General features: G+C 38.8%; 1 protein-coding gene across 3 annotated transcripts; it reads right to left on the reverse strand.

The window, feature by feature from the left end:
* Window positions 1-394: 394 nt before the first annotated feature.
* Window positions 395-22,546, reverse strand: LOC115735268 (protein CHROMATIN REMODELING 5). Of its 3 annotated transcripts, none has more exons than XM_030666419.2 (31): window positions 22,237-22,546; window positions 20,532-21,276; window positions 20,309-20,376; window positions 18,008-18,445; window positions 16,701-16,925; window positions 16,502-16,585; window positions 14,458-14,517; window positions 14,262-14,365; window positions 14,034-14,085; window positions 12,620-12,683; window positions 11,045-11,138; window positions 10,830-10,917; window positions 10,600-10,734; window positions 9,421-9,612; window positions 9,230-9,297; window positions 7,698-7,791; window positions 7,489-7,613; window positions 7,322-7,385; window positions 6,865-7,077; window positions 5,718-5,960; window positions 5,480-5,590; window positions 5,266-5,352; window positions 4,950-5,129; window positions 4,667-4,747; window positions 4,293-4,538; window positions 3,187-3,342; window positions 2,908-3,085; window positions 2,609-2,790; window positions 1,720-2,061; window positions 1,542-1,635; window positions 395-1,382 (listed from the first exon to the last, which is right to left on the reverse strand). In XM_030666419.2, the coding sequence occupies exons 2-31, from the start codon at window positions 21,229-21,231 to the stop codon at window positions 898-900; spliced, it is 5,253 nt and encodes a 1,750-aa protein (XP_030522279.1). In that variant the 5' UTR covers window positions 21,232-21,276; window positions 22,237-22,546; the 3' UTR covers window positions 395-897. The 3 variants fall into 3 exon arrangements, with proteins under 3 accessions (XP_030522279.1, XP_030522281.1, XP_030522280.1); XM_030666421.2 differs by lacking the exon at window positions 22,237-22,546 and adding an exon at window positions 22,022-22,203; XM_030666420.2 differs by lacking the exon at window positions 22,237-22,546 and adding an exon at window positions 22,010-22,203.
* Between the last annotated feature and the right edge of the window lie 613 nt (window positions 22,547-23,159).

Raw genomic sequence — 23,159 nt, forward strand, 5'->3', positions numbered from 1 at the left:
TCTAATATCCACTAGCTCCATCACTTGTGCCTGTGTTTTTTCCATTCTCATGTGCAGCTCTCTCTTCTGCTCTTCACTTAATCCCACGAAGATTCAGTCTTCATCCTTTGAAGTATGGCCTGGTCAAAAGCTTCGACCTCAACCTCGTTTCCCCTTCCGATTTGCGAGTAGTGAAGCACAACCTCCAGTAGAAGCCGAAGCTCGCAACTTCGTCACAAATTCCCAGGGACAATTATAGTTGACAAAGCATTTACCCTACACATCCACCCACAATAATAGCGAGCAAATTGCATCTAATAACTACATCAATATAACCTAAAAGCGGCATAAACAATCCAAATACGACAGGCGATGAACCATGAGAGGGTGCATCATCTCATTGTTGCACAATCAAATAAAATGAATTCAATAACTCCTCTGAAAACCAGACTACATTTGCCGTTGCTCAAAGATAAAGCACACGACTTATCGAGAACTATGCAAAATTTGTAATGTACACTTCCCTTTCAGGATTACATGTGAACCTCTCTGTTGTATGTATACATTAGATGAGACCTCTAGCAATTTACACGTTACATGTAGGAAATCGCTGACCTAATTATTTGGAGGAACTTGTTGCCGAAAAAGAATTTATCTCCAAAAGATGAGCTTTTGCCTCCGTTTGTCAGCCACCTATTCCACCAACTTCAAGCGGTGCGCCTGCACTGCAACATCTCACCCTGTCCAAATGCTGTGTCAAAGAATACCAACAAGAATCATAGTCTGTCGTTCCGATGGACAAGTCAAAATTTCCAGGGAACAACCATTGTGGCTGAACCAGACGCAACCAATGGAAACCTTAGGGTTCCATCCCAACCACATGCAACCAACGGATTACTCCGACATAGCAGTGTATGCTTATTTGATCCCCGAAGAAAAATCTGGTCTCTGGGGAAAGCTGGACTGACGCATCCTGTATGGTCTCTCGTTAGCAAATCGTCTACCATCAGATGGCGCCGCTCCGAGGATACCCAACGAATTCGGGTCGCCTAAACGAGAACCATTCGCCATTTGCTGTATTGGAGGCTGAACAGGGGAATATGCATCTGCTTCGGGTCTCCTCCTCCGTTTCCAGGCTTCGAATTTAACTGGATCATGGACTTTGTATGCCGTCTCAGGCATATGGTAAGAAGTCGCATTTCTGTAGCCTCTTTGGTTGGGGAAAGGAGGGAAATAGCCAGACTCGCCATCTCTGCCCATTGAGCCGGATGAAGAGCCATTAACATGAGAAGGCCCAACCTCCTCGTCCTGCTCCTGCCTAAGTTTTGAGTAAATCTGATGAAGTTTCTCCCCAGATAAATTTGAGAAGGTAGAGACATAATTCCATAGTCGCGTGGTCATCCCTACATGTTTGTATAGTACTAAGTAAAGAAACTGTGAAGACGAAATGTTAAGTAAATGAGAGAGAGAGAGAGAGAGAGAGAGAGACTGGAACAGGTAAAAATAAATGGAAAGCATTGCATGTCCGGAAAGATGTGGAAGAATTGAACTAGAGAACATACTGTCTTGCTTGTAAGGCACTTCCTCATATTCAAAAACGATTCCATCAATCCGTTGTCCAATGAGCTGGAGATAATTTCGAATCCTTGCGAGCACCTGAAGAAGTTTATAAAGAAAGAAATGTAAATCTCAAACACATGATAAGAAATTGTCAGGCAAAAATATAAAAACTCATAACACCTTTTCCTTCGGAAGATTGGCACTGGTAGTCTGTAATCTATGAAGACGATTCAAGGTTTTTATCTCTTCCGCCATGACATCTTCACACCATTCCATCCATTTTACTTCCTTAAATTGCTCACACACTTCTTCATCATCGGACATTTCACCTTCCTCTTTAGCTAATGGTTCAGCTTTGGCCAATTTCTGAGGCCTTTCCTTGTTCACTTGCAACTTAACTTTTGCAGAAGCAGCACCTCTGTTCTCCCTTGTTTGAGCTGTGTTGAGAACATTATCTTTGACATTCTTAGAAGCTTTACGTCCTCCTTTGACATTAGAATTCTTGCCTCCAACAGCAAGTTCCTGACAAGAATTGTGCAGGTTATCAGTTCATTCAATTCCGGGCACAGAATTGCCCAAAAAAGAAATAAAGAAAAGGAAGTTCAGGAGCAGAGATTCCGGATAGAAAAATGTAAACCATATTGACAAGAATTATTCCATATCAGATTAAGGTAAGAGATTAACATTCGGGAAAAAAAATCAACTTGACATGAATAATCATGTTTTGTTACTCTGACTCCACTTTCTCTTACCACTTCTAATTAACATAAACAGAGGTGATCGTGCAATCCAAAAATCAAAACTGTGCAAAAGTGTAAAGGAATCTGCCTCAAGGAGCAAGCCTTAAGTTCCAATGAAGAAGCTTGGAACATGGTGATTTAACTAAAGCATGAGATGCATGTAGATGGTGTTAGGGACAGAAAAACGGAGAGATGCGTCTAGATGGTCTGAAAATCTGCATCTACACTGTGACAAGAAATACAAGCCAACAAAAGAACAGTAAAAAGAGACCAAAACATGACAACGGTGGTCTTCATGTTACATGGATTAAAAATCAGAAGAGATCTACCATTTCCAGAAGAGCAGTTGCCCGGTCTCTCAAATTTGGAGCACGCGGTAGAAATGTCTCATGGTGCTGAAGTTCAACTGGAGCAATCTTCTTTGTAAGGCCAAGACTTCCATCTAACCGAATCTTTTCCCAATTGCCAAATCCATGATAATAAATGCCAAGCAGCAATCTTGCATCGTCAACTGAGTATTTGCAAAGAGCACGAAACAGCAAGTACAAAGTCTCAGCTAAAACTGAACAATCTCATCGACATCAAAAAGCAAATAATGACGAACAAATGGAGAAGGAAGCAATCTTACTCTGATTCCATCCACAGCCTTTGGACCAATTCGAAGGTTTGAGGTAAGTCAACACCCTGAACTGCTTGATTGGATCAGCATAGTGACTGATGCGCTTTCCTAGGAGCTGAAGTGCTTGAACTCGAGTAAGAAGATCGTTAGCTTTCACAGAGACACCAAAAAAATCTAAAAGTGGCCCCTGTAAAGCAATCAGGAAATGAAATCAGTAGAGAAACAGGGGCTTGGGTCCCTTTTTTTTTTGCCCCGGGAGGAGGTGGGGAAGGCTATTACAGAACCAACCTTCGGATCAACGTTTCCCATTTCGACTGCCTTTCTACAGCCATCAATCAAAGAGTTGAAAAGCTCAATCTGCGCTTCAGGAGGAGCTGCAGCAAATGATCCACCAACTTCCAAAGCAATAAAATTGATTTGATTCTCATTCCCAAATTTCATAACCTACAAAATCAGAGAAACAAAATGATCAACAACTAATGCAGGACCACGACAAAAGAAAATGAAAGAGAACTAAATATAACATCATAATACAGACATAAATATAATACAGAGCACGGCAACTTGAGTGGCAATTTCATATACCTCTCTATCAACATATTGGCTGGGATAAGAACAAATTAGAATCCAACCAAAAGAGAAATTTTTGTACTCCTCAATCTCTCCTTTGCAATGAAAATGTCACAGCTAGTTCACAAGAGATTGCCAGTCAAATATTAGTAAAAATCACGACTAGAGTCGTGCAGAAAACAAGGAACAATCCCTCTCAATAAACAATAGAACTGAAAAAGTACCAAGGCCACAGGGATGCGAGCAAAGATGAGATGCCCACACATTCGGCAGATCAAATGTTCCACATAGTAAAATTTCTTTCCCCGGACATAGAAACACAAACCGGCTTCAACAAATGTTGCAAAAACCCCCCAACAAACTCATGATAGCAAATATAAATGTCAAATTCAGCTCTAGTTTGACAGATATTTAAAATCCAGTCGATTTCCACATAGGGTTAATTCTACTAAAATTGTCGCTGACACAGATTAACAGCCCAGTAATTAGAAATTGTGTAAGTAACAATAAACATTAGACCGAAAAAAAAAAGTAACAACAAACATTTTTGTCTATGAGCAAAGTCGGTTGTACTATCAACCCATACTAAATTGGTTGGTTCTCGGTTGGCTTGGTTGATCATGCAATTTCCACCCTCTTCCTAGCTACTATAATCAGCCAAACAACACGAGTTAAAATGCAATTCAAATGACATGACAAGAACTCAAACTTATAAACGCAACAGATAGGACAACAAATAGATGATCAATTGCCCTTTCAAAATCAAGCTAGGCACGATATCTTTCAGTACCCCAGATACAAGAACCATATAAAGTAGGACCTACCGCACGAGAAAAGCGCAATGCATCTCTCTTAGACAGATTGCCATAAGACCATCCTCTTACTTGAACAGCTGCACCCTCAATAACTGTAGCAGAGGGGGCAGAGTAATCAGCTTTGCGGCGTTTAGAGACCTTCTCTTGTGGTTCAGATTCCTTTTTCCTCCTTTTATTGGTTCTCTCAGGTTGGTCTGAGTGATTAACCTCTGCATAGCTCTTGATGTTCCTTGCAGCACGAGGAAGTAAAGCTTCCTAGAGGGAGGACAGAGTATATTTTAAATCAAAAACACTGCTAAATTGGTAAATTTTACTTTGCAAAAAGACTCTTCCTGTAAGACTCCAACATAAAGCATCGTCTCTATGAAATAAAATGCTCATACTTCAGCTTGAGCTACAGCTTCTGGTTTGATCCATCGACTCCAAAAACTACTATCATCTTCAGCACTACAGAAATTCGCAACCTGGATATAAGAGGAGAATGTCATCAGAATAGAAACTTCATGATCATATTTAGATTTTCCTTGCTTTGAAAACTAAACAATTATGATATGTCATGCTCGTAGTGCAGGACTCAACAGAGAGAAAAATACAGAGGTTGACAAACCTAATATAACGAGTCTATTTTCCCAGAATATCATAAAATTCATTTGTTTTTCCTTTTACCTTGAAAGCACCCAGCAATTCATGCCCCTCCTCCACAGCTTCCTTCTCTTCCACTTTTTCAGCTCTTTCAAGAATTTCATCAATATCCATGCTTAGTAGTCCTTTCTTGCTCTCTTCATCATTTTTTTCCTCCTTGAAAAGTTCCTCTGCCCCAAATCTCAAGATAGCAGACAACTCGTTCTGAAATGGAAATAGGGACAAAATTAAAAGCAAAATTTGCATGACAGAAAATGAGTACCAAATATTGCATCAGCAGTGTAAAATATGAGCAGAAAAAATAACAATAAAAAAGGGCATATATTTGTTTCGTCCTTACTTTGTCAAAATAGCTCCCCTTTTTTGTTTCTTTCTTCTCCAATCTACCCTCGGCATTCAGTTTTTGGATTACCAGATGGTCAAGAACCTTGAAAAGCAAAGATGACCACAAGGAGCACATGTCATGAGCAGCATCACTTTAAAATGTCCAACAAATAGTTTGCCAGCTTGGACAAGCGGAAAGGTAATAGGAAAAATATTCTGAATACTCTTACCATCTTTCTCTTAGCACGCTCCAAGATGTCTTCCTCGACACTTTTGCTTGTAACAAATCTATAAATGTTGACAACCTCTTGTTGCCCAATTCGATGAGCTCTACTCATTGCCTAACAATAAAAAAGATCACAAAATTTTATTCAGATTTACAGAAGAAGCTTGACATGTGCCACTCCTGATAGACTAAAATGTCCAGATAAAAGAAGGCAAAAGGGGGGAAAAGAGTGAATGCAGCACCTGTAAGTCATTTTGTGGATTCCAGTCAGAATCAAATATTATAACAGTATCTGCTGTAGCAAGATTAATGCCAAGGCCACCTGCCCGAGTTGATAGGAGAAAACAAAAATCATCACTCCCAGGAGCATTAAAATGATCCATAGCCTGCTGGCGCAACTCGGCCTTTGTACTACCATCAAGCCGCTGGAATTGGAACCCTCTAAGCGACATATAATCCGCTAGTATATCCAACATTTTAACCATCTGCAGAGATCATCATTTAAAAGAAAGAAAACTCTTCATATGTTATAAGTAAAGATCTGTATGGGTGTTCAATTCATTCTAACAGTGATTTCTTAATGCAAATACAGAAGTCAATTTCCGCAGCTTTCAACTGCATCAATTGGAGTGATAAGCAGCACAAGGATTCTGCAGCAATGCAGGGAGAAAACGAGAGAGTATTCTGGCTGGAATTTGACAAATTCGAGCGAGTGAATGCAATCTATTCTCCAACTTTGCAAATTACTTCTGGACAAATTAATCTGCACAAGCATGCACATAATTCGTATAAGCTCTTGACGCGAGGTCTGGCCCACTGCCACACGGACCACTATGCCTATTATTTTTCTCAACTCCTGAACTCCACCGGCAATTAAATCAGGTCTACCCCTTGGTACATTTTCAATGAATACCATTTAATTTAAAAAAAGGGACCGTGATTACCTAATTTGTCGCCATTCATATGCTTTCTTTTTATAGGTAAACTATTTCCATCTCTCAATGCCTAAAAAAAGTTTTTAAATGCCTTTACATAATTCTTCAATCCTAGTCATGCTGGAGGAGGATAAACAGCACACAGCACCAACTTAATTTGATTCGCCATGAAGTCTCTACACCTTCTCATATCGACATACATATATCTTCATGAAGCTTGCCTCAAACCACTCCGAGTACGTTAGAACAAAGCCGAACACCACTCATGCACTACAACCTCGACAACATAGAAAACATTATGTCTCTGTAGGCCAGTCATCTTCACTACCAAATAAAAGCAATGAAATCGATGATCTAAACCATGAATAGGTTGGTGGCACCATGCAATTTCCAGAAGCATGGCAAGCATGGTCTCCAGCTTCCAGAAACTATCCAAAATGGCCCTAAAACATACCTGGGAGAAGATCAGAACTCGATGCTTTGTCTCATGCAATCTGACAAGCAACTTGTCAAGAATGACCAGCTTCCCACTACTCAAAATGATCCTCTCCAATTTACTGTTGTCACTAATTCTAAAATCCCCTCCATACCCATGGTCTGCACTTTCAAACAGGAAAGGATGATTGCAGCATTTCTTCAACTCCACAACAATGTTTAAAAGGGAGACCTGCAATTTCAGATCAATTATATATGCAAGCAAATTCGAAAAAAGAAAATACAAAAAGAGGATGCCATCTTATTTTAATAAATAAAAAAATTGAAGAATTCTTAAAGTAAAAACTGCTCATTTTAACAAAATGCGTACTGCGTAATGTCAGTCACTACTAACAATACAAGAACTATCACATAAGAGTCTATTGTACAGCAGAAATAGAAGTTCCAATTAAAAACAAGTCAAGGTATCCAATCACCTGATTCCCGCGAACTCCTTTGTTCAAGTCATGGAAATTTCTTTCTAATATCCACTTGTAGTACCTAAGAACAGAGTAATTAGAAAGTGAACATAGCCAAACAACATAAGCAGAGCTAACAAAAAAGAGGGGAAAACCACTTCATAGAAGTGGTGAACTGTACTCACTGTTTCTGCAAAGGGGACATTTCAACTCTAAGTATACGCTCGATCTTTGGAGGCAAAGACTTCTCTACATCCTTGATAACTCTCCGGAGAATGTGAGGTCGCAGTTCCATATGAAGATTGGCCAGCTAAAGAGAGACAATAAGCATTATCAAAATCAATGGACTACTGATAAAGTGGAAATCAGGAGAAAAAGATGCAAGGAAATGTACCTCATTTTCATTAAATGAGCTGAGGTTCTTGTAGTTTTGGACGAAATCATCTTTATTCTTGAATTTATCGGGATCAAGAAAGTGAAGCAGAGCCCTTTCAAAATTTTAATAGCAAATTAATAGAAGAATCAAATCAGTTGAGGAGCATTGATGAAGGAACAGAAGAAGAGATTGAACAAGGACCCCAATGTAATAGCGGACTTAACTAGCCAAAGCATCTTGACATGACATGAAAAATGGTCCATTGGAAACAAAAACTACAATAGAAAGTACTTTTCACATGGATAAAGAAATTAGAGGTAACTGTGTCACTGCCAGACCCTTGTCAACTCAGATCTAGATGCACCATTAAAACAGATACATGGTCAGAACGGGTAGGCCACTTTTACAACTTGGAACACTTCTGATCCAGCAGTTATATGGTGAGATAGCTCCTATTTCCATATTAGAAGGATTCCCCCCATAAGTTCATGCCTTCAAGTCCTATCACCAGTCCTTTTGCTTGGAAGTCTTCCCCACAAATTCTTTCTCCTTTCTCTATCTCATTCTGTGATTACCACATCATTACTAACCCAACCAGAGGGGGGAAAAAAAAAAAGATACTCTCCAGAGGCTGCTACTACGACATTTACCAAATACCAGATCAATACCCCCAGAAAAAATCAAGTCATCATCTCACATACTAATGTTGTATTATCAATCCTGAAACCCCCAGGAACCTCTTTTTGCAGATATATACCGTTTATCATATGTGTCCAGTATGTATATGTGAACTTATTGCCCTTATTCAGCATTCTTATGAAGTTACAAGTTCTCTTCAGTTAGACCAAGTGGTCCATTGAGGGGGACTGCTATATCCTCTTCTTGCCAAAAAAATTTTCTCGGCTCTGAGAGGGAACACAATGAACCTCCATCTATTTTGCATATATCAAATTTGCAGAGTACAAGTTACCCTGTGATTTTTTGTAAAATATATAGTCCGCACAGAAAGGAGCAACTGCTAGATTTTTGTAAAACAAAGCAACAAAGGTTCCCGTGACTAACTTCGCCCAATTAATTTAGTCCTCAAAAGGTTGACCCAGATTATCGACAAAGATGGTAAAACTAAGTCCCCTTAACTTCCTTTCAAATTGCCGACCAAAAAAAAAACTTCTCTCAAATTAGCTTAAAAAAAGTGAAGATCGAAAGATATTTTGCAGCAAACTAAAATTGCAGTTATGTCTACAAAAGGTGCCTCTCCCACACAGAAAAAGTTTACATCCAAGTGAAAATGTTGACAGCCGAAAATGCATGCATTAATGACTTTTGACTACATGAAGAAACCAACAAACAATTAAGGAAGAGAAACTTATACAATGTGGAGAGGAGTTCCAAAAGAAGAACTACATAGTAACAAATGGACAAAATCCTTGTCTATGGCTGCAGTCAACTGCCATAACTAGATGAACTGCACAGAAGACTCTCTGCTGTGACAAAAAGTACTTAACCATTCCAACATAGAAGACAAAGGCATCAGTGCAAGAGGCAATTACCATAGCTCTTCCACGCTATTCTGTAAGGGGGTACCCGTAATAAGCAACTTGTTTTTTGTGCTAAACTCCTGTGAAAGAGCAAGGTTAAAACAAACAGATATACTAAACAAACTAGGTTTTTGGTCCTCCTCTATAGCCACTCACAAGGAAAGAAAATGAAGAAGACTAAATTGATTTAGTCCGGAAAGTACCAAAAGAGTGGTGTACAATTGTGCCTCACTATTCTTCAACCTATGTGCTTCATCAACCATAAGATAATTCCACTTGATCTTTGATAGAACAGCTTTATCCTTTAGGACAACTTCATATGTGGTCAATAAGGCATTGAACTTCATGGTTCGACCACCTTTCTTATCATTATAGAACTCATACTGCTGGCAGACCTGCCAAAATAAGCACGAGGAATGATAAAATCAAGAAATGCTAACAAATATTTTAATTGTATTGCACATACTGCCAGTTCTATGGAAATGAACAGACCATGCATAAATATAACAAAACTGTAAATACAACATAGTCATGGAATTTAAAATGATGACGAACTCAGCTTCAAATGTACTCATAGCATAAGGAAAAGACACTTCACATCTACTAGTTGCAAATTCTCTTCTCACGTAACCACCACGTTATCCGACAGAGACTTCACAATGATGTCAGAAAGATCCCGATGCAGGTGCACGATGCAAACTTATGAAAGTACAACCCTAGTACCTGAATCATATCGAGCATCTCCAATATGATTAAAGACATTAAGATCAAACAACACCACCAACACAAAGAACACAAAGTTTCGAGTAAGAGTCTAACATTTTTCCCTTACAAGAAAAGTTCATTTAAAGAATGAACATGGACCGAACTGTCATACAGAGATCGACAGAAAATAGACAATCCAACAGCTAGAATAAAACCGCATCTAGATACTACACTGCCCTCTACGCCATTAGTAATCACCAACACATCCATCAGTTCTTCACTACACTTACGACACTCACCACATTATTAAGAGACTGAATGAAACACTATTAAGAGACTGGATGAAGCTTGCAATACTTCTAAGCAAGATCAGAACATAAAGACACTATGCATAAGCACGAACTTTCTGGAGCCAGACGCCAAAGCAGCCTGTTCAAATATGGCCTAAGAAACACTAAATTTTGCTGATCTCAAAAAGAAAAAGAAAACAAGTCGCATAAAATATTCAACTAGCTGGCTATAATAAATGCAACCTTTTTTCTGGTATAAATTGTCATTAAATAAAAAAGGGTCATCCATTCCCATGGACCGGCGAAAAATAAGTTTATGAGCTAAAACAAAAACAAAAATTCCAACTTCTCGCACCCGATTGAAAAGTAGAAGACAATAATTTCTACCTCTCGGCTAGCACGAGTACCAACGTAAACAATGACGTTCATATCAGGAAGCCACTTTCTGAATTCTTTCGCCCAATTCGACAAAGTAGATAGTGGTACAACGACAAGAAATGGCCCATAGACTTGCTGTGCATTCTGCATTCAACAAAAGAGTTTCTACATTTGACACAATACTGATAGTGAAGATAAGAATATACATGGCCAAATCAAATAAGCAGTTTACCAATTACCTGCAGAAAACCAAGCATGGAAACTGACTGAACAGTTTTACCAAGACCCATTTCATCAGCTAAAATAACATTTGTGTCATTCCTCCAACTGTCACATACAAGTAGTCAACAACGGTATAAATCAAGACTGACCACACTAAAGGACAAATATTCTTCTAAGACACCAAGTTCACCAATCAAAACTACCAAATTTCAGGGGAGAGACACAAGTGCACCTGTTAACAAGGAAATTTAAACCTTCCAACTGATAGTCACGAAGCTTTCCTCCCTTCAACCACTCTGGTTGTTCGTCAAGCTTTCGTAAACTTGCTAGAAATGAGAAAATTGCAACTGAATCATGTGATGCGCATACAGATATGAAGAAGTGGAAATGATATCTAGTTAGGAGATAAATGAATAGGTATGCTATCCACTTGCTACTTGCTAGTCCGATGAGGCATGTCATCAAGGGACTACACAAAAAGATAATGCATAGAGGAAAAGCGAAAAGTACTGAGAGATACAACTTAATTAAAAGGCAATTTTTCGAGCTTATAGTTATATATCACAGATTATCAAGATGGATGATCAACAGAAACCTCATTTCCTATGAAGACACCCAAAGAATACCAGATCTTGCTCAAGCAAGACAGAGTTAATTGAGTCAAGCACACGATAACTCGGAATATTGAAACATTACACAGCTAGCCCCTAACTGACACTGCTCATATGGAGGATGTGATATCTGATTGACTGGTAAGAACCCTACTTTTCAAATGTTTTTTTTTGTAGTACATTTTTCTATCACTACTTTGTAAATCAATAAATGGCCGTCTTTCTTCTTAAACATTCACCAAATGAATAAAGAACACTATATCTGAACCCCCCAAAAAAAAAATAAATTAAAGAACACTACATCAAGTGGTGTTACTTGGATTGTCTGAATCAGTTTGTGAAAAAATAAATATCAAGGAAAAGAAACTGCCTTTCACAATAATGCAGACCAAGCAATTCTATATTAAGTATGTGCTGCACTTCTAAATTTCATGGACTACCAACAACTATGAAATTGCGGAACAATTAAATTGAGAACACCAATCACTTTGTAAATCAATGAATGGCCCTCTTTCTTCTTAAACATTCACCAAATGAATAAAGAACACTATATCTGACCGCCAAAAGAAAAATAATAAAGAACCTACATCAAGTGGTGTTATTTGGATTGTCTGAATCAGTTTGTGAAAAAATAAATATCAAGGAAAAGAAACTGCCTTTCACAATAATGCAGACCAAACAATTTTACATTAAGTATGTGCTGCACTTCTAAATTTCATGGACTACCAACAACTACGAAATTGTGGAACAATTAAACTGAGAACACCAATCCTCAACCCCCAAAAAAAAAAAAAAAAAAACAGATGGCCTTTCATCACAAATTACATGTGATAAAAGCTCTTCTTAGGACCACCCAAGAAATTATAACAATGACATAACCATAACTCTACCCTGAAATTAACAAATCTCCTGACTGTAATGAACTACTGTACATCCACAATTCCATCAAACCCTAAACTATCAAAATTGCATCCCCAAATGGAATAAGGATTTCCTAAATACTATCCAACTAATAGGCCACCACATTAGGAGTACACGCAAGCCAGAGTCAGAAGTCAATGGTATTATCGTGCCACAACAAAACAAGCAAGGAGAAAACCATTCGGCAGTCCCAAAAGACAATGACCTCTTTCAACTTGCACATAGAAAAGAAAAAGAAAGAAAAGAAGTATATCAAGGAGAAAGGAGCAGCAAACCTTTGCTCTTTCTGCGCTGGAAGTCCACCGACTTGCCTTGATCAGCCATAACAGCCTCCCGCGCCTGCTTGCAAGAGCAGGACAAAAGATCATAATCTGACACAACATCCCTTTCATTTGTCCATTCTTCATGCATCTACACACACACTAGAACTTGGAATGGATATTCATCAGCACAAAGAGAGTCACATGCGTACATACTCCCCACCCCTCCCCCCTTCCCTGGGGCCGTGCATGTGAGAGAGAGAGAATCACACAGCAAGCGACCAAGAAGGTCACTTGACTGCCGGCTGTGAGAACACAAACTAGGACAGGTTCAATATGCTTCTGTCGATATAATGCCACTGAAAAAACAAAAGCCACCAAATCACGTCCATTTTCAAGTCGAGTTAAAATTATTTAGAAATGAACTGATTAGTGACTAAGGCCGATCTCCAGCTTTTCATTTCCCACAAGAATAACACTATTTGAGAGTCTTGGGACATCCCAATAACTACTTCAATAATTTATTTAATCCCTCAACTACTACCCTACTGTCTTATATATTCTACAGATCTCACTGGAGTAACCTCAGGACACATACTTAGTGAGCAAACTGGAGGACTTTCCATGCAGGATAAAATTGTAGTACAAACACTACCAATTTCCATACATACTGAAGTCTGAAACTAATTAAGGCTTGGAAAATTACTTCACAAATTTATAACTGGACTCGAGCATTATTTAGTGCAAGAACAACATTTCATAATTAAACAAGCAGTCTTTTCCTTACAGGCAGAAGATGACTATGAGATACAAGAATAAGTTCCGCGACTACAGAAAACTGAATGATTGTTCTGTAGTATATACCCAAAGGGCAGAAAAAGAAAACAGTTACCTTAAATTCTTATTTTGCACATTGCAAAGGTAATTCAAACCCTCATAGTGTTTGCATCCACAACGAGTCAACTCGTTAATATGTGTAATGCGCAGGTTGAAACTTTCAACCTGTTTATAACAAGCTTAGACACATTTATTTCAGCATATTAACATATCATTCGTGTCAACATGGACACTATTCAGACATTTTTATCTACTCACTTTCTTACATGTTACAATTACATATTACAGATCATTTCATGGACATTTTAAACATGTGCCATGTAACTACGTTGTGTTTAAGTTTGGGTTTCAAAGCCAATATAAGTAATAAGCGCGTTACTTTGGAATTAACATTTGAATAATCAAAACAAGCATTTCCATAATGATCATTCACCACCGAAAGCCAATTAGGGCATTTATATATGCTGAAATTATTACAACATACAAGGCAACAGCAACATTCAAGCATAATTGGCAGAAAATATTAAATAAAAAAACTGGGAAAAGCCTTCAGGCAAATAGCAAAGTAAGTTCAATCAAACCAGTGTTCTACCTTGTACTCATCAATAGCATCTTGAGCAAACCCAATATCGTTGTCCTTTTCCCTAATACCAAAAGGAGAAGTGAAAACTGAATAGACCTTCACATTTTGTTCATCAAATCAAACTGTAATTTTACAAACTAAAGACAGATAACACAAAAGAGCTAGTGAAATCTCGAAACAGTTCAGCAAATATGGACAGTGACAAAAGCACTATAACGCCAGTTTAGCTTTTCATACCAGGTTGCTTCAGCATAAGATAGCCCTTGCCATTTGACTAGATACTCAGGTACAACATCTCCAGTGGTATCTTTACTAAGTCTGTCGGCAATTACTCTTTCCACCTAAACAAATCACAAACACAAAAGATATAACGACATTAAAAGAAGGAGAGGCAAAGAAAACTGCATGAAGGTAATATTGCAAAAGAGCAAACCTGACTATATTGCTTGATGAGATCTAAGTCCATTTCCTTGCTCACATCATTGACTTCAATCTAAAGGTAAAACAAAGATCAAGAGTCAAAAAGAATATTTTAACAGATTGCATTAGAATTACATAAAAAGGAATCCCCAAATTCACATACTTCACAGAACCAGAAACTAGAGAAGCAGCACAAACCGAACAAGGACCAGTCATTCATCAGAATCATAAGATAAAGAAAACACCACCACAACCACCATCATAATTATTATTGTTGTTATTAATAATATTATTATGGAAGCCATTATTGAGATCAAAGAATCGCCTCATAAAATTAAACCCTATTTTGCAATTATCCTCTGATATCAATTTCATCAACTGCTGCCCAAAACCTCCTCTCAAGAACAAAAGAATTGTCATTACAAAGAGGAGAATGCCAACAACTGCCCCATGTGCATGTTGAGTTAGACTTGTTACGATTTGAAAACATAAAGATGTAACATTTTCACGTTTCATTTCTAATGAGGTGAAAGCTTTTTAATGTAAAGGAAATAAAATTCCTATACTACCTACATATTGGACGTTTAGAAAAAAGCTATTGCATCACGTAATATTCCGGGCACTTGTTAACTGAACCCCTAAGAAAATCAATTTTGTATATCTGGATGAAAGATAAAATCGTTTGCTTTCACTGTGTTCAGCAGAGCGATCAATTTGATACTACATGAGTACACTGATGGAGAAAGCACAAGCAATCCAAAGAGAGCATTCTAATGGGTCTGGAAGCCAGACCAATAAATCGTTGAGGAAGCAATTTTTCAGCACAGTAAGCATTTTCCCTGACATAGTGAAGCCTCCAGACCCAATAAATCGTTGAGGAAACAATTTTTCAGCACAGTAAGAATTGTCCCTGACATATTGAAAGAATCACTCCGAGAGTGTGACAAAACTTGTTAAACCAAAAATCCAGTAAATCCGAGTCAAGAATGCAGCAAGACCAACTCAACTGTCTTATTCTTCTTAAATTCTATGGTGAACATAAAGGTCCTCAACTTGCTTGCTCACTTGCAAATGTAAAGCTCATCCGAACTATTTGCAGATAAAATAGAAACACAGAAGTTGGTAACTCGTGTACTAGTCTAGGAACAATTTAATAGTCATCCACCCATCAATAACCCCCAATACAAGCACAGGAGTAGATATCTCCCTTCATAGACCAGGATCTATGGTATATAGTACAACACTCAACTAACTAAACATGAAGTTCTCAAACTAGAAGCTGGATGGGAACTTTTAGCCTTATTTGCACTATCCATCCCTTCACGCCATAAGCAAAACCCAACTTCATGGATCAGCCTTGAGATCGTGTAGAACTAGTGCAGTGTTCATGCTAGTTCTCATCAATGTTTGGAATTTCCACCAACCTAGGTGTTTGCTAGTGCTTTTGCGTATCTGCTTCTATCACATGAAGCTAGAAGACCATAAGAAGCAACTAAACAAGTTTTCAGGGATGCATTGGTCGCTGTCCACTCAACTTGGTTTTAAAATTTTACCTTTATATTAGAAATGTTTCTTTAAACTTCAATAATTAGCCAATATTTCTTTTCACTCAAGAAGAAAAAATGTACTCCGATATACTACTCACTTTATCTATCATAATGACAAAATTATATATTGTTTATTGAATGCCTATCCTAACGGCAGCAACAGCACTAATCAACACATCAAACACCAAACTACAGCACCAAAAGCTATAACTACCCCTCTCGAAATCTAAGATTCTTGGGTAGAATCTCGTATCAAGATTCAACTGCTGGGATAGAAGCTACAATAAGGTGATCAACTAATCCATCATACCACCTCTATCTGAATTGAATAGCTTTATGGCATAACAGGCCAGTAAACCACACCAAACTTAGATAGAAAAATAAATACAGCGATATTTAGTATTCCCATCTAGCATGTTGCGCACACGTGGAAGAAAATTCAGCCATTTCAACTCTTTTGTTCCATGATAGAGATCAAGAGAACTCCTCGGCACAGTAAAGATAATTTACCTCCTCCCGAGAGATTGACCTCCTATACCTCACATCCTCTGTCACCTTTTTAGTATAATTCAACACCTTCTTAAATCCACTGAGCTGAAAACTCATACATGTGAAATGTCAATACTTATTAAAAACGAAAAATTCAAATATATGTCATAGTTTCGCACTTGTAAAGGATGTACATGGCTAGAGGAATTGAGGAACCTACATTTTGTAGATCAGGAAGAGACTTCCATTGACAGTGTAAGTGCGACTGTCCTTTCCACTTTATCAAAAATTCCATTTCATTCCAATCTGGCTCAAAATCAAACAGATGGCTCATGAGAATAGGTTCTGTTGATCTGTTATTCGTACTAGCCGCTTCAGCTGTGCCCGTTGGTTGATGCCAGAGAACCTTTTCAATTGAGTCACCATCTTCGTCTTCCATTTCCTCCTACATAACCAAATGAAAGTGATTATCAAAATACTTTTAGGTGCAAATTGAAGGGGCAAGAAATGAAGCTGCTAAGAAAGAATATTCAACTTCATGGGCATACAGCCAGCGCTAGTTCTTGGATTGGTAATTAAAATGGGGTCTTGTTAACGGGTGCCCTTAATACGGAAATGATTTAATTTCCAATGCACTGATTACACATAACACAAGAAAGATTGTTCATTGGAAATAGGAAGCTTTCCTTATCTAAATATTTATCAAGTGTCCTGAGGGCACTTAATAACAAAATTCATTTCAAAGAGTAGTCGGAGAAAAATTCTCACAAAACCAGTTAGGAAATTCTTCTCAACAAAAAGCGCAGCCATGCACATTTCTCACTTTTTTACACTTCGTGATACAAAGAAAAAAGTCCAAGTCAACTGGCGGCAATTAAATGTATTAGTAAAACATAAAATCAGATATTCCACATCACACCAAACCCCAACATTGGGCAACACTGACATCATCATCCTCATATTCACAAGAATCGATTTCTTATAAGCTGAATTAAGCACAACTAAGACAATAAGACTGCATATAGTTCTAATAGGTCTTAATAGGCACGATGTGCTTCACCTTGTACAGCATTTCCCAGATGAAAAATAATACTTCATCTAGAAAAAAATCAATTAAAGAAAACACTTAGGGTGGCTGGATTGGCTTTTGCTTTATACTCTTTGCTTAATTTAAATCTTGTGATGCAGGCACTTTGACTTTTTTATAACGCGAGATATAAGAAATTTTCACAACATAATATTTAGCACATAGATTCGTATATCATTGTTTCATAATTTTTGAAATTTGAATAAAATTTTGAATTTTAGGGGAAAAGCGAGAAAAAAATACTTTTGGCTTTTAAAAAGCTTAAACAAACAGGCCCTGAATTTGAATGTCTGATACTATTGCAGCCAACTCAGTCTACCAATTGCTAGGCAGAAGACACGTGTCAATCAATACTTCCAAAGAAATAGATAAGGAAGAGCCAATTTTAAGTAACACTTACAAAAATCAAATGTATGGTATTAAAGTTTAAAAGGTTGTACCTTTTGCGATTTTTTCCTCTTTCCTTCATCAACTTCTTCACTATCATCGCTTTCAACATATGATACCTTCCTTACTGACCTAGTTGAGGTACGGACCTCGTTGGTTTCTTTTATGATGCTTGTAAAAGGATTTGACCTGACATTGTTTTTCCTTAGCTGTCCACCCCTCCTTGTAACGCCCTTGAAATCTTCCGCACTTTCACTATCAGAATCCCTGGCAGAAGACTCATCTTCCTCGAATGGACTTTTACCTTTTCTTGGTCGCCTTGGTGCAGGGAGTGACTTGCGCTCTGTGGAAGATTTGCCACTGCGTCCACCTTTACCTCCTTTTTTACTCTTCATTTTCTTTGAATAAAATGAGTCATCTTCATCCATGACATCCATATCATCATCAGATATATTGTCTTCATCAGAGTCTTCAGCATCCCAGTCCTCGTCCTACAAGTACAAAAGATATGTATCAGGTATAGTCCCTCAAATGTCATCAAATTACCATATAAATTTGCATAAGGATTGTCCAAAAACAGTATGATTGGAGGTATAAAACAAACCTTGCACTCAACAGCCTAATAAACAAGAAGTTTACTAATAATGGGGTAAAGTAAGGCAATCTAAGGAGATTAAACAACAAAAGATGATAAGATGATATATATTAAACCCCACTGAGATATGTACAAGGTCTCTAAAAGAATGTTTGCGCAATCTAAAGGGTTTTTTCCTCAATACATAACCACCAGATTCAAGCAACAGTCACGCTGTAGAACCAAATCTCCTAAATAGAACATATTGCTAACGGGTGTTACAGATTATCCTACAATTAGAAATACATCTTTTGGTTACATAAATCGCATTGTTGCCAGTAGTGTCATATGCTGCAATAGCCACCTAGGAAAACCTCTTTCAATTGTACCAAATCTCCTAAATAGAACATATTGCCAACGGGTGTTACAGATTATCCTACAATTAGAAATACATCTTTCGGTTACATAAATCGCATTGTTGCCAGTAGTGTCATATGCTGCAATAGCCACCTAGGAAAACTTCTTTCAATTGTACCTATATTGGCTTAATCCTCCATTTTCCTCCCACTACTGAAAGAAAGAGATCTTTGCCTAGATCCAGTCGGAACCTAGTCTTCCAAATACCAAGTTCATCTCCATTTTATAAAATGTGAAGTAGATAAAAGCTAATCCAAGAATTTGAACCTGTTCCTTGGTAACAAGAAAGCACCTCAAGATGCAATTAACACTTGATTTTCCATTTCTCACACAACTCAAATTTACTTACAGGCCGCAACCGAGAAATGCCTGTATTCCTAAAAATTTCTGCTTCTTTTTCCTCAAGACACTACCACGCAATAAGAAGACTTGGATAAGTGAGTCAGGACAAAGATATGTCATCCGACAAGGGCTAAGAAGAGAGTCATTCAATAGCACAAGCAACAAAGTAACACCCCTACATCTAAGTTAGCGACTGGAATTATATTGGACCAAACATAAGTCTCAGCCTCCAGCAATATCCCTCATAATTAGGTCATCCAACTTTGGTGAGTTCGCAGCAATATCCCTCAAACAACTACCACAGTCCGCACTGAAGCTGCTCATCACCACCATCAACATTTCACAAGCTATATCCTCATCACCTGAAACATTACCCAATCTCATGAAACTCTGAACATTGCTAGAGGCAATCGTCTACCACCAAAGTAACTGGTCCCTCCTGTGTCTGATTGAAAAATTAGCCTGACCTCCCAATTGAAAGCAAATACAGGCCGCAACAACTCAAAATGAGATCAGAGAATGCATCTGGAGAGCTACAAAAAGCAGGCATTCTCTCCAAAGCTGAGTTCTGTGTTCAAATATTTCCCCCATTCTTCAAATAAAACCTCAGGGTGAACCTACCCAACTTTTTGTCTTTTTTATGCCACACAACAATCGCCGTCACCGATATCCTAATCCGAATTCTTAGCCACCAAATAAGTTTCCGTATTCTTTATTGCCACAGTTAGCATATTGTCAACCACATGGAACATTATATCTTCTAACAGCATCAACAAGCCACTGCCAACACCATGATATTCTCAAAGTAGACTATTGGTAACACTGGGGAGCAAGCAGGAAGCAAAAAAGAATGAAATGCGGTAGCCAACAATTCACTGTCATTAACCTCTAATTTATGGCCTTTTCCCATGGAATCAGACATGGAATTACGTACTACGACATGCTTTTGTGTCTGTACTAAGGTGAAAGTCGTAGACCACCCAACATTAAATTCAAAAGAATATGATGCCAACAAACTCACCTTGTTTGCTGATTGGCGGCCAGCAACCCCAGAATCAGGCTCAAAATCAGCATCATCAGGGTCATCCCCTGCGATGGCAGAGAAACAGCAATGAACAGCAATTCCAAGAAGTAGACCGTAAAAATGACCAGAAAATAGTGAAAGAAGCTTGCAAAAATATAATATATGTCTAAAACAAGTACTACTTAAACAATTGATGGGCTTAAATGATTTTACTAATTACCATCCTCATCGTCCTCTTCCTCGTAGTCAGCGTCGTCATTCTTTTCATCATCATCTTCTTCATTGTCATCATTTAGGGCCCTTCGATTCCGAGAGACATTTCTATTAGCTGCAAATTGTTTTGGCTTTGTTGAGGGCATCGAATTCATCCTTGTGGAATGATTGAACCCTCCAAAAACAACTGACTCACTCTGCTCTTCCCCATCCTGCTCATAGTACTCATCAGACAACATCTCATCTGCGGGAACATCAGAGGGGCCTCTTTGACCCTTGGTTACTTCTTTCTGTCCATCGTCATCTGACTCTCTTGCGTCAGCTGAGTTACCTGCTGACCTTCCAGAATTTTTACAGCCTGACCCACTTTTCGAATCTTGTCCAGAATCAGACCTTTCTGGAGGACACATGGGTTGGCAATCCTTCCAAAATGTGGAACCCCATTTGCCAGCATTAGCTGTTCTCTTTACAGAAGGCTGCAGGTTGTTTGCTCTAATTCCATTATCTGCTGCTGCTTCTTTCTGCACTCTGCTGGAATCAGAAGGTTCACCGTCACTGGGGTACTGTGCATCCAGATTCATATCGAATATTCTCTCGCTGAAAGACCTATCAACATCCACATTCCTTATGGAACTCTGTGCCCGACTATTTTCTTCCATGATGCCACGTGATACTGTTTCATTTGGAAAATTCTTGAAGAAGGCCATCTATGACATGGAATTTGTGTAAATGTCCCCTAAAAGTCCAGATTGCTGTGAAGGAGAATGACTAATGAGAATGGTCTAGTAAAACTCAAAAACAAACTTTTTTCTTTTAAAGATAATAATAACAGCACCAACACGAGAAGCAGGCAGACATATGGAAATTCTATGCAGATCAAACAGCTTACATCAGAACAAAACATGCCTTTATTTAAAAATATAGGAATAACAGCAGCACAAAGAAGCAGATAGAAAGCTGGATTTAAATCCTATGCAGTTCAACTGGCTGAAAAATAGGGGGATTATCATTAAAATTATCAATCTATCCTTTTAAATGCCATAATTCGATCTTTATGATTAAAAAAAGAAACATAAAACAACCCCATAAGGACAAGAAATGACCAATAACCTTGCTTGAGAGGGTCTGGCGCTGGATGGACATAAAAAATTCTTAGTGCAAACAGAAAACCTCAGGCAAAAATAGCTTATCTAATATTCAGTGAAGGACTTGACTTCAGAAAAAGTTACACAGCACTTTAGAAAAGTCAAAAGTCTAACGACATTTGAAAGGCATTCAAAACAAGCTCGTCGACGAGCAGCGTGACTCCAGCCTTTGTACTGAAAGCAAGCATTGGCAAAATTCAATCACATTCGATCCAAAATGAAAGCAAACCACGCAAGGCAGCAAGACGAGCAATCAAAAACGCATCGAGAAGAGCGGACAACGGATCAAGGTCTCAGCTTCACTAAATCTCCAAAAAACAAGGCTAAAGCTCAAAAATACCGAATCAGGAACCTTAGAACACTAATTCCATCCAAAATTCGCGAGCAGAGGGCTGACTTCGAGCTTATTCACAGTGAAATTAGTAAATCGACCGAAGCCGAGACGCCGATGATTGAAAAACCGAGAGGCTCGCCTCTTGGAGCGCAACTAAATAGAAACTAAAGCGAGGATTGATTCACTTTGGGACAATCCGATGAGTGCGCGCGCATGTTAATAATCGTGCGCACCTACAGAGTTCCGGACCCGCCGGGAACGGACCGCCGCCGGCGGCTGAAGGGATTCCGATTGCGCGAATCGCTTTAGTCTCGGTCTCGGAAATCGGAATAAGAATCCGCGGCGGCGGCGGCGGCGGCGGCGGCTAGGGGTCGGATTCGCCACTCGGCCAAGGTCGACGTCCGATTCGCAAGGAAAGAGGCGAAGGTGATTTTGGATTAATCGCCGATGATGTACAGCGAGCGAGAGAAGAGAGAGAGAGAGATAAGAGAGAGAGAGAGGGAGGCGTTTAACAGAAGGGCAAAAGTAAAGAGATTTGGGGTTATTTTGGGGCTTATATTGCGTTTGGAGAAAACGTGTCTAAGGAGAGACTCTCTCTAGATTATATGTGCGTGCGTGATTTATTTGCATTTCTCCCTCTAGAGGCTTTTTCTCATTTTAACTGCCACGCCACGTGGCGGCATCAGAGGCTAGGGGCGATGGATAGGACGGCCCTCATTGCTCGGGTCAGCCCAGTCACCTGTGCGGGGACGGAGCCTGCGTTGTGATCCGGTTCGGGAACGGAGGCTGAGGGATGATCGATGTGCCCCTCCCGGCCGATGGGCGCGCTCCGTTGCTGGCAAGGAGAGTGCGTGCCAATTATATAAATCCTTTGCTGTTTCTTGCAAATGGGTAGTTTCGCGATTTGGAAAAATCCCTCGTATAATATAATTAAAAGCGTCAATTGACCCGAGCCCGACCCGATCCTGACATGTTTACCAACGACGATTCACGCCTCGCCGCCGGAGTATTGAATCCGCATGTGTATTTGGCCTTAATAATTTTCTCATTTGGAATATGCCGCATGTGTCAACTTATAAATTCGTGACCTAATATCAAATATGGAGATAGACGCCTTTTAGATTGCTATATTATTTCGACCAAACAAAAAAGATTC

The sequence above is a fragment of the Rhodamnia argentea genome, chromosome 8, assembly GCF_020921035.1.
Source record: "Rhodamnia argentea isolate NSW1041297 chromosome 8, ASM2092103v1, whole genome shotgun sequence".
Classification (NCBI taxonomy): domain Eukaryota; kingdom Viridiplantae; phylum Streptophyta; class Magnoliopsida; order Myrtales; family Myrtaceae; genus Rhodamnia; species Rhodamnia argentea.

Bases quoted from the DNA above. Each gene is read 5' to 3' on its own strand.
- LOC115735268 (XM_030666419.2), bottom strand. From the start codon at position 21,231: ATGGCCTTCTTCAAGAATTTTCCAAATGAAACAGTATCACGTGGCATC. The intron at 9,613-10,599 runs GTAGAAATTATT...TTATTTTGGCAG, and splicing joins GTACTCGTGCTAGCCGAGAG to GTCTGCCAGCAGTATGAGTT. The intron at 4,748-4,949 runs GTAAAAGGAAAA...TCTTATATCCAG, and splicing joins AATTGCTGGGTGCTTTCAAG to GTTGCGAATTTCTGTAGTGC.